The sequence below is a fragment of the Pygoscelis adeliae genome, unplaced genomic scaffold (genome assembly GCF_000699105.1).
Source record: "Pygoscelis adeliae isolate BGI_AS28 unplaced genomic scaffold, ASM69910v1 Scaffold411, whole genome shotgun sequence".
NCBI classification, from domain to species: domain Eukaryota; kingdom Metazoa; phylum Chordata; class Aves; order Sphenisciformes; family Spheniscidae; genus Pygoscelis; species Pygoscelis adeliae.
Window position 1 is genome coordinate 1627781 of NW_008824111.1, and position 12050 is coordinate 1639830.

Sequence of the window (12050 nt, forward strand, 5' to 3'; positions counted from 1 at the left end):
TAGAGTGTTATAAAGGGATTGGATTGAAAGTGAGGAGCTTAGGTTCCTTTCCATCTTTGCAGTTGATGTCCTCTGTGATGAGAAATAGGCGTGTGCTTACTGTACCTTTGTTTCCCAATCCGTAAAATGAGAAACTAATGATACTTATTGTTGCACAGATGCTCTTGTCCACCAATCTCAAAAACACTTTACAAGGGATAAATATTTTTGTTTTATTATGCCTTTGAAGATCACTGATTGGAAATAATTGCTTCAACTTATCTCAGTATTTCTTACTACTGAAGCAGTTAATGTGTTGATTAAAAAAACCTGAAACTTCAAAGTACTAATGAAACAGGAACTGTGAAGCTGTTATGTAATTCAGGAAATTGGCAGTACTTTCTCTGGTCTTTGCTTCCCATCATAACTGTTTGGTACATGTCAGATCATATTGGGGTTTGATTTTGGTTTGAGGGAGGAAGGGAGTTTTGTTTTTTTAATGAAATGCATAGACATCACCCATGAAAACAGGAGCAGACTTGCATACCAAGAAGGAAAATGCCAGTAGACATTCATGCTTGAAAAACTACTAGGTATTTATAGGGGAAAAGAAAGGGAGAGCTGACAGGGGTGGTAAATTAAGGCTCTCTGTGTACATCAATTTTTCAGCTGATTTAATAGTTTTGGCTAGCAGTATGGTTTGGAGGAAGGTTGGGGCTTTTTGTTTAAAGTGAAATAGTTAGTTTGACCTGTAATATTGGTAAAGATTTAAAGATGCTTCATAAATGTGCGTAGGCTCATCCAGAACCTCAAGCTTAACTTGTAGCAGTATAGAGCATGCTTTAGTAGTGGAGACTGTGAGTATATCAAATTATGGCTTGTGTATGTCATTAAGGGAGGGATTCTATTACAAGCCTCTTTTTAAAACCAGTCCTCCCACCTCATCATAGTCTAGTTCAATCCATTTTAAGTCTTTTAGCAAGCAGCAAAGGTTGTTGGTGCAGAAGCCAATTAGGTTTGATCTTTGCTCATTTAAGAAGATAAAACTCCTTTGGGTTACCTGAATTGTCTCCTAGAACTATGCTTCCAAGTTTCAATTTTCAGCACTTGAAATGTTCTGCTGGGAGCTGTGATAGTGAAGTGCATACTTAGATTTATAAAATTGTTTGAGTTACAAATCTGATTCAGGCCTCTACTCTGATTTTCAAAAAAGAGTTCGAACCCAAAGTTTTGCAACCAAGTTGTAAAAGAAAGTAATTCAGAGAAATGCTTTAGCAGTTACAAAATTCAATTTTAAATGGAAGGGTATGAATTAAGTGTAATTCCTATTAGAACTTTGGGCCTGCATGGAATTCAGAATCCTAACTGGATCTGTAGTGAAAATTGAAGTTTTATGTATGCAGTTCTAGGTAGACCGGCATTGAAATTTGGACCTATTAGATTTATGAAAACTAACTATCACAATGACCTTCTGAACTTGTACTAAGTTCACTCCTGGACCAATAGTTGCTGATGGACCAAAACATTTAATGAAACATTAAATATGTTTTCAAGGTCATAAGAGAATAATGGAAAATCTGTATTTTCCAAACCGAGCATACAGTTGAAAGAAAGCAGAGTGTACATGTGTCAAAAATAGAAATGTCAGTTGTTTAGACAACCAGTTTTATATTCTAGACACTTGATACTGTTCATATTAAGCACTCACGTTTTTTTGTTAAGCTATAAATGTAGGTTTCGCAGATGTAATTGAAAATTACTCTCTTGATCTGTGTTACTCTAAAACCATGTAAATCAGGATTTCTGTGAAGATGCACTTGGGGCCGAACTCAATTTAGTGCTAGTCTGTAAATTACTAGTACGAACTGTGAATGCTGGTATTATTGGCACCACGTTAGCAAAAGTAGGACAAGCATGAGTACTCTTGTCACCCTGGGTAAGATTCTGATTCAGGTATCTGTTAATTTTGTCCTTCATAATTTTACTTTTCTTCTATGTATACATTGCGTGGGCATTTTAGGAAAGGAAAATGCCCACTGAGATACCACGCATTCAGTTAGAGTGCATGCAGATTTAGAAACTCTTGACGCTGAGAATTTTTTTCATGTCATGACTGAAAACAGATGCTCTCTTTTCCTGGTTCGTGCTTACTTTATTAGTAGTGTATAGTGGCAGAGTCCAATGATTGATTTCTTTTAACGTGTTTAAAGTTCTTCAGAGTTTTGTGCTGCTCTTATGAAAGTACTCTCCGTCCTCGTGAACTCGTCCTTCTTGAGTAACAGGTAGTGGGTGCATGTGGGAAGGCTTATTGCCCTGCTTCTGCTCTGCAGGCGGTGACATGACTGGATTCAGAACTCCTTGCATGGTTAGTTTGGAACAGTGCCGTTCCCAAAGCACCATTACATAAGGTCATTGGGCGCGGGGGGTGTTGCGGGGATGTTTCTTTAACTACGGAAAATCATGGCATCCAGCACATGTTCTGGCTAATGATTCTTTTTTATAGATCTGCAGTTTTATGCCATAAGGCACTTGAGTTGTTAAATTAACAATGCGGATGCCCTATTGCTCTTTAAAAGACTTTTTATAGTATTGAAAAATACATACCCTTCATTTAATCTTGAAGTAAGCCTAAGAATTTGAGAGTAGTTGTACCAAGTGCACTGTCCATTTCTGGTGTAACACATGCAATTCTCCTTTTACATTTCCAGCAGTTTAAATCTAGAGGAACACTATTGACAAGTATAAATTTTGCTTGTGCAGCCTCAGTACATGTAAATCTGAAGATGCTCAGATACCTTGTGACCCTCTTTCTGTATCTGTACCCTTCCTACTTTGGTTGTCTTCCTTTTGTGTTGTTTTATTGTTGCACTTTATTTTCTATTTTTTCTTTTTAACCCCAGTTCTCTTTCTTTTTAGTCTCTTTTTATCTTTATTTACTGTTTAGATGGTTCCAAGTTTAAGGAGAAGATGATTCTTTTCTCGAGCAGGTAGACTTGCATGTCCTGTGTGTGCCTGATTTTATACTTTTTTTTTTTTCTGGTTTACATTGAAACTCACTGCTATATTGAGTGATTGTCAAAAATGTGCACTTACTCTTCTGTAACCCTGGTTTAATTCTCTTAGGTGAGGATGGGCCATCTCAGATGGGACTGGAGGATCTCTGCATGTTCCGGGCTGTTCCCAATGCCACTGTGTTTTACCCTAGTGATGCTGTAGCCACTGAAAAAGCAGTGGAAATAGCTGCCAACACCAAGGTTTGCATCACAGTATTTCTGAGCCAGAGAGTAATTTTTTTTGTCTTTCACTTCTTTTGTTGCTTCTGGCATGTTTCTTGCATGTCTCTACCCACATAAATTCTTTCAAAGGCTCCAGCGTTACAGTGGGATGTTTTCTTTGCATGGAAGGGTTGCAGACATTCTGTCCAGGCTAGTGCAGAATGAACAGTCTGGAATGCTGTGGGCCAGATTTGGGGAGATGTAAATGATTACACAACGATTGCAGTTTGGGTCTAAATTGGCTCAGAAATAAGGGCAAGTGTAACTCTTTTGTTGGTCTTTAGCAAACTTACAGAAAGTACGCTCCTAGTATGATATCTCTGGGGTCAAAATTGAAGCTGGATATAGAAAGAAAAATATATCTTGAGGATTTTGATCATCAAATGCCTGTACATGAAAGCTCAGGAGTCAGGTCCTCTAGTAGTCTAAGACAGTCTACATCTTTTGGGGATACGGGGAGCTGCTGCTTATGTTAGTTGACAGTCTCGCTGGTCATCTTTTGCTCCTCTGTTGCCAATGATGGATTGCAATTAAATTGGACTGTGGCTGAAGATGACTAAGACTTCCCATGTGGCTGTGACAGAGTTTCTGATCTCTTACCTTCAGCTAATTTGATGTAGTAATGGTCAAACGTCATTGGTAGCATTGGGTCAGATCATCTCCTTGATTGGTACTTCCTTTGGCTGCCGTAGGACTTTACCTTGAGAAAGGAGCAAATAATCTGAAAAATTTCAATCTTGCTTCAAGCTTTTAAGTGAAGGAGTGTGGAAATTTGGTATGTAACAAATGTGATGAGTCCTTTGTGAAAAAAAGATGGGGGGGATGGAAAGGAGTGTAAGGTAGTGTGAGGGAGAGATTAGATTTAAGTACTGGTTTGTTACTTCTTTTGGAAGGGCATCTGAATGTTAACAGATGGAAAGGATTTTTCCTTGCTTTCAGCTGAGCATTTCTTCTTTTGCTTTAAAGTTGCTAGAGTAAAATTTGCCCATGTATGGCAAAGTTCTAAGATTCTAATTAACTCTAGTAGGATTCTCCATTTCCACAAGAGAACAAAAGAGAAATAAAGCTCTTAGAATCAGAAAGAAAATTGTAAGTTATCAGCGTCCTCTAAGAAGAGGTTAACTGTATTGTAATGTCTGAAACAACTAGCTATTGAAAAAGGACTAATGGGAATTGGGGGCGGGGGGGGAGAGAAAAGTTTACTCAGTAGAACCAGAGGTAACATAGAAGGGTGAAAAACAGACAAATAGAAAAAGTTGTTTTGCTGTATTTTTTTTGTAGGATTTACGAACTAGAATGTCAACACCTTTCTGGTTTTGTAACTTATAACATGTTTACTTCGGAAACAGGGCATTTGTTTCATAAGAACTAGTCGTCCTGAAAATCCTGTCATTTACAACAACAATGAGGACTTCCATATTGGACAGGCAAAGGTAAATATTGCCCAGATAAATAGAATCAGAAAAAATATGCAAAGTTCATCCTGTAAAAGCCCCTTTTCCTCTAAAGCATTCCAATGCCAAAGGTTTGATCTTTTTTTAATAAAAATCTCCAGAAATGTTAGAAATATCAGTAAGATTTATTGTTAAAAATACATGGAAACATTTTCTTGCAGGTGGTTCTGAAGAGTAAGGATGACCAAGTGACTGTGATTGGAGCAGGAGTCACTCTGCATGAGGCTCTGGCTGCAGCAGAGCAGCTGAGGAAAGGTGATCAGACTATAGTTTGTTTTTTTTCCTTTTTTATCGTTTAACACAGCAAAGAAATCAATACCACTCAGCCTAACTGCTCACCCTTTGTACTGGTAAACGTTAATTAAAATGTTACAGACAGCTGGTCACCTGTTAAGCTGATACAGTGCAACATAGGATACATCTGCCAGTCTTGCCTAATTGAGTAGGTTTTAGTTAGCTTAGCAGCGTTAGTAGCCATGAAAATTGCCGAACTGATCAGATCAAAGTCGTCTTAGAATTGCTAATCTGTCTGGAAGTGCCCTGCAGGCAGAATCTTAGAGGAAGCATGTAAGAAGCAGGAGCGATCCTTTCTTGGCATATTGCCTGGGTGGGCTAGGGTACCAATACAATAGAATGCAATTAGGCTGGGGCCAGTTAACAAAATGCAGCCTGTCAGCTGAGCCACAGCAGCTGTGTGTGCTCTTACACAATGCTGTTGATATGCAGTGCCTTTGTGTAGATATGGTTCGCTGCTAACTTGGGGTTTTTTGAATGAATGTATCAACTTTTAACTAGCATGGGAGGCAATAATTCTATGACAGTGCTCAAATGCACTCTCACAGCGAAGATAAAAATCCTTCAATGAAATAAGAGAAAGAAACCATCAAAAATCCATCTGTGAGTCAGTAACCTATGCCCAGGAAGAGATTACAAATAGTAAGAGATAATAAAATTAATGCTGCCTGTGTCTTACGGGTAGCTTTGTATGCTGTATCTAGGTGGACAGATATTTAGTTGTGACCTTGAGCCATCAGGCTTAGGACATTTTGAAACTTGTATTTTCAGAACTGTTGTTATTTTTCTGCATTTACCATGCTTTGCGATGCTCTGCTGATCTTGAAGTGTGAATAACCAGCTATGGAGAGATAATCCCTAGCGTAGAGGCAGCGTCTAATACCTAAAATATATTGGTCACTAGAGAGCCTTCAGTCACAAAACTGTCAACATAACATAGGGCTTCTTTATGTATGATAAGAGTTGACTCAGTGTTCAGCTAGCCAAGATCAGACAAAACCTCATGTAATTCGCTATTCTTTATAAACAATCGCCATTTGTACATAGCTTTAACAAGCAATCTAGGGCTGCCTTGTGATGACAGGACAAATTCTGGTTTTGATGCCAACCTTAAGGGTTGGCACCATCGGGGCTGGGGCAGTTCAAACAGGAATTCCTGATAGATGGGGCAATGAAGAATTCAGAATGCCTACAGACTGAAGAAGCAGGAGGAGATTGTGCTTGGCTTGATAATAAAGTTAAAGGTAAAACAAAGTCTGGGAAAAAGAATTGTGATTGACAGTCCGAATAAGAAGGATTTCCTGGTGACTACATGCTTCTCTTACCTGTAGGAAGGCCAGTTAGATTACTGTTTTGCTGACGGCCACTCCTAATGACTTTGAGTCACTTATCCAAGGCTTTTCTGCCTCAAGAGTTTTGTCTGTGGAATGGATGGCTATTAACTATCTCACAAGGTGCATGAAGAAAGAATACATACAAAAATTAGGGTTGGTTGGGTTCTGTGGTAGACAAGCCATAGGTACAGATACCCGAGAGTTAGTGTAGACAGTTTTCATAATGGCTCTAAAAGATTGCAGGGGCTGCCTGTACCACTTCTGTTGTCTTGCATTCTCCAAATTCATGTTGCAAATCATTTCATTCTGTTTCTGCAGAAAAAATCTTCATCCGTGTGATTGATCCCTTCACTATAAAGCCCCTGGATAAGAAGACAATACTTGAAAATGCAAGAGCAACTAAGGGCAGAATCATCACTGTTGAGGACCATTACCATGAAGGTGAGCTGGGTCCAGGAGGTCACAGCCCACACAGTTGTTCCCCAGGGGCTGGAAGCTCACAGTTTCTCCTGACCTGAGGGAGAAGTATGGGGCCTGATGCTGTTGTTCAGTTAAAGCAAAAGAGAGTTTTTAGCCTTTTTCGTTGCTGTTACGATTATAAGATGACACTGAGGGTTGAAAGTTCCCTAAGATATAATTGGTCAATAGGGGCTGCCTTTCTGATTAGCTTGGCCTTGTGTGCCCTTCTGTATGCTTGGTCCAAGTGAAGTCTTGATTCATTTGTGCCCAGTGAAATTGTAAATTTCATTGCACAGAATGGTCTCAGAATGGCTTTACAGCAGCTGCTCTGCAGTTTGTTAAATTGCAAGAGAGACACTTGCTGTGCAGGTTTCTTCCCTGTGTCCAAAAGCTTGATTCCAGGTTGCTTGAAATCAGATGGTTCTGGCAGTTTCCAGTCACTCTGGGATAAATTCCTCTCTCTTTTTTCTCCACTACTATAAAAGAGCAGATCAGGGCCCGTGAAGAGCCAGAGCACTTTACATCCTCACTGGACTCTTTTTTTTATTCCTTCATTTCACCTGCTTACAGGCCGTTTCAGAATCTGGTATAGGGTAGTGTTCTTAAGCTAGGGTAAAAAGTGCATGATGCATGCAAGAAAGAATTTCTAAGATGATTCCCAAGTAAATCTTAAGATAAAATGCTTCCTGGGAGAAGCAGAGTAGTCTCTATAAGACTACCCCAGCTTCGCTGCCAGGATTTTATTTAGAATCATAGAATCATTTAGGTTGGAAAAGACCTTTAAGATTATCGAGTCCAACCATTAACCTAGCACTGCCAAGTCCACCACTAAACCCAACCCAACAACACCATGCCCACTAAACCATGTCCCTAAGCGCCTCATCTACCCGTCTTTTAAATACTTCCAGGGATGGTGACTCAACCACTTCCCTGGGCAGCCTGTTCCAATGTTTAACTACTCTTTCAGTAAAGAAATTTTTCCTTACATCCAATCTAAACCTCCCCTGGTGCAACTTGAGGCCATTTCCTCTCGTCCTTTCGCCAGTTACTTGGGAGAAGAGACCGACACCCACCTCGCTACAACCTCCTTTCAGGTAGTTGTAGAGAGCAATGAGGTCTCCCCTCAGCCTCCTTTTCTCCAGGCTAAACAACCCCAGCTCCCTCAGCCGCTCCTCATAAGGCTTGTTCTCCAGACCCCTCACCAGCCTCGTTGCCCTTCTCTGGACACGCTCCAACACCTCGACGTCCTTCTTGTAGTGAGGGGCCCAAAACTGAACACAGTATTCGAGGTGCGACCTCACCAGTGCCGAGTACAGGGGCATGATCACTTCCCTGGTCCTGCTGGCCACACTATTTCTGATACAGGCCAGGATGCCATTGGCCTTCTTGGCCGCCTGGGCACACTGCCGGCTCATGTTCAGCCGGCTGTCGACCAGCACCCCCAGGTCCTTTTCTGCCAGGCAGCTTTCCAGCCCCTCTTCCCCAAGCCTGTAGCGCTGCATGGGGTGGTTGTGACCCAAGTGCAGGACCTGACACTGAGCCTTGTTGAACTTTATACGACTGACCTCGGCCCATCAATCCAGCCTGTCCAGGTCCCTCTGCAGAGCCTTCCTACCCTTGAGCAGATCAACACTGCCGCCCAACTTGGTGTCGTCTGCAAACTTACTGAGGGTGCACCCGATCCCCTCATCCAGATCCCCTCATCCAGATCGTTGACAAAGGTATTTAACAAAACTGGCCCCAGTACTGAGCCCTGGGGAACACCACTTGTGACCAGCCACCAGCTGGAGTTAACTCCATAATCTGCTGCCGCTTGCTCTCTGACATGCCTTGTTTGCGCAGGTTTTCAGGGGCTTGCCAGTGCAAACATGTCCTGTGAAGATGAGACAATATGCAAACAGAGAGCAGCTGTTATGAATTGCATGTCGGGTTTGCTCCTCTTGGGGGGAGATGGAGAAATTAGCAGAGGGGCAGCTCTGAACTATGGCATTCGTAGATATTGTAGATATCTGCTAATAGAAATTAGCAGATATTATGAGAATATTATCCTACTTTAAGGTGAAGCATCACCCTTGCCAGGTATCTGAAGTGATCTGGTATTATCATAAGTGCTGGTTACACCATACTTTTGTTCCAGACTATGGATGGTGATAGCATTGCTGAGCCTCATCATTTTCTAGCTTATCTTTCAACTCGGGACAAATACTGTACTGCAGATTTGCAAGATGGCAAAGTCATCACACTCTGAGGTGATGAACATGTGATTTACACTGGCACAGCTTTCTCCGTGTGATGCAATCAAGGAAGGTCAAGTGTACACTCATCACAAGCCTGAATGCATTGCAAGCCCACATCAGGCTGATCTTGCCAGCCGCATCCATGGAGGTGCCTCTGGCTGGAGGCTAAGTCTGATGGCTTAAATCACACCATGCCCGGAGCTGTGAAAAGCCCTGCATTCCTGGATACGCCCTAACTGAAGTGCAGCATCGAGGTGTCTCTCCTACCAGGTCTCGGAGCATGTGCTCTTGACACTGTTCCTGTGTTTTCTTCTTCCTTAGTACTCCTGCTTCCAGTGTCTCTCCTGCCGCCACGCGGTTCTCTGTTGCGTCCTTTGTCCCTGTCACTGATAGTGATTCAGTCTGAGCTGAGCTCTAAGCAAAGGTTGTGAATATATTACATAACTCAGAGAGGTGCCCAGCGGCACGTACAGGCACTGTGAAAAGATGGAGCTCTTAAATGCTGTTGAGATTGGTGGGAATTAAGACTTTCAGCGCATTAAGTACACTTGTAAATACTCCTCAGTCTAAATAGATTTTTAAACCTGGCCCTCGGTGGCTGATGCTGAAGAGATGCGGGCTTCCTGACAGTTCTGTGCCCGTTAGAGGTGTATGTTTCTTTCTTACTGCCAATTTGTAAGTACTTCAGAAATGTCAGGCTGGTTGTCCTCCGAATGCCTTTGAAATAGGGAATTGTTTTCATTTCACAAATGGGTAATTCAGACATATATTGTGATTGATGTTTCTCATAAGCATGTGAATTGAGGAGTTAACTTGCATGGACCTTTGAATCAGATATACGTGCCATCCATATGTTGCCTGTTGAAGCATACAGATGCATGTCGTGTTTGACTTTTTTTTCCATAGGTGGCATTGGGGAAGCAGTGTGCGCTGCAGTAGTGGGTGAGCCCGGTATCACAGTCAGTCGCTTGGCTGTATCTCATGTACCACGCAGCGGGAAGTCAGCTGAGCTCCTGAAGATGTTTGGCATTGATAAAGATGCCATTGTGCAAGCTGTTAAGGTGGCAGTGTCCAAATCAAGAAATGCGGAGTAGTTTGAAGCATCTTGTGCTGTGTTACAGAAAGGCAGTGTTCAGAGAAGTACTGTAAGTTTAAGGCAGGCAAAGGCGCTTTATGTAGCGAGTTCTAATAAAAATACCAGCTTAAAAAACCTTCTGGTTTTTAATCTCTTTTTTTCTTTGTGGGGTTTTGTGCAGTGGGGTAACATCTGAATGTTTTCAGTCATTGAAAAACCTTCAGGTTATTTAACAATTTGTGGGCAGCAGCGCTTTGTCTGCCTGCTGCGTGGGAGGAGCGTTTTCTGCTTTGCAGCTAACCTTCCCTACTGTGAGCTGTGCTACCCAGCGGGCTGTGCTTCAGCAGGGAAATAGATGCTGGGCGCTGTAGCCTAGAGCAAGTCAAGTAGCTATTGTTCAATGTTTGCTCCGACTTAACTGCTGAAGATTAAAATCCTGTCTTGAAGGGAGTTTGGTGAAAACCAAGAGTTCTTCCTGCTCTGCCAGAAGAGTTCACTAGCCCCTCCTCTGGACAGAAACGTTAGGCACTGCATAGTGAAAGGCAGGAACATGTGTTGCAGGAGGAGGGTGGCTAGTGCCTTTGCTTCGATTCCTCCCCTCTGAATTGCCCCCCGGCCGCTTAAAACAAAGACAAGAAGGAAGCACCCTACGTGCTGGATAGTGTCGAAGTGGAAGGAGATGTACCGGGTCCTGGGGAACCAACAGGGGGAGGTGGAGGCCCAGCAGAGCTGTGGGAATGAGTGGTGAGCCGTGGGCTCGGGAGGGACTTGCTGGACTTGGAGAATGGTAGCTCAGTGAGCACAAGGTCATTTAAGGAGGTTGAAACTCTTCGTAGGAACTCGTATTTTTGAGTGCTTGGCCAGTGCTGCAGCAAGGGTGATATGTGAGGCCAGAATGAGAGCATTGCCGTTGGGCGAGAGGCAGGAATGTTTAAAACGCTGAGATGGACTCAAGAAGAAGGGTCTGAAAGAACAGCAGGAAATTCCCAGATACCCGAGAGGATGCGGCTGAACATGTAAGTTGCTTTTTTCTATAGAATCGACTCTTCTCACGTGAGCTGCTCTAAGTTGGGTCAGCTGTTCCTCTCACAACACAAAATATACAGTATTTGGGTATCACAGACTATTACTACAAAGACATGTAAATAGTACATGTAAATGAGAATATAGATATTACAAAATAACTTGTATTCATCCTTATTGCTTAATTTGACCCCTGACATGTTAGGTAACTGCTGTGCTGTGTTGCTACAGGCCTGCATACAATTGCTGATATTTCTGGATGTGCAAATGGAACTGCAACACACAAGAAGGATCAACACTGATGCTTAAAATTTAAAATGAAGTAAAACTAAAAAGTAAGTGTTTTAGTTTTCTGAGCAAGGCTTGAAATTGCTTCTCTAAAACTCTGGGCTACTTGGGCTAATGGCTTTTAGCTCTACATTTCCTTACGATTTCATGTTTCGTGGCTCTTTCTGTCTGACTCGATGCCTTCATCCTTCTATGGGTATGAAGACCTGACATCTTTACTAAAAATTTAAAGGTATCCCCTTTTTTTGCAGTCTGCCTATGATTGCATTAGCCCTACATATATAATGTGTAGAATGTCCCTATAAAATGAAAGGAACGTCAAAGTTGCACCTTCTTTTCCTCAAAGAAAGAAAAATGTTGGGGGATGAGTCAAATCAAGCACTTTGTTTCTCCCCTCAGGAGAAGAGATGAGGTTTGCTGCTGTTAATAATCTCATTACTGCACCATTATGTCACTGCACGTAAAAATCTCACCCAGCTTTCACTGGGTGAAATCATTATACGCCCACTATATTGAGTTCTGCCACAATAAATTAATCTGCTTCAGTGCTAGTGCACTGTTGGGGCTCAACTCTGTAAGCAAGCAGCTGGTGTTTGCCTGGTTTGCAGCATCACAAGGGGTGAAGAGGAGGT

At 42.1% G+C, this 12050-nt stretch overlaps 1 protein-coding gene across 2 annotated transcripts in view; it reads left to right on the plus strand.

The window, feature by feature from the left end:
• TKT (transketolase) overlaps nt 1-10242 on the plus strand; it is a 24656-nt gene extending 14414 nt beyond the window's left edge. For both annotated transcript variants that reach the window (XM_009334222.1, XM_009334221.1), the window contains 5 exons: nt 3103-3233; nt 4604-4687; nt 4870-4963; nt 6655-6777; nt 9939-10242. In XM_009334222.1, the coding sequence (XP_009332497.1) occupies nt 3103-3233; nt 4604-4687; nt 4870-4963; nt 6655-6777; nt 9939-10126 (620 nt within the window). In that variant the 3' untranslated portion in view covers nt 10127-10242. The remainder of the gene's footprint in view (nt 1-3102; nt 3234-4603; nt 4688-4869; nt 4964-6654; nt 6778-9938) is intronic.
• The last annotated feature ends 1808 nt before the right edge of the window (nt 10243-12050 follow it).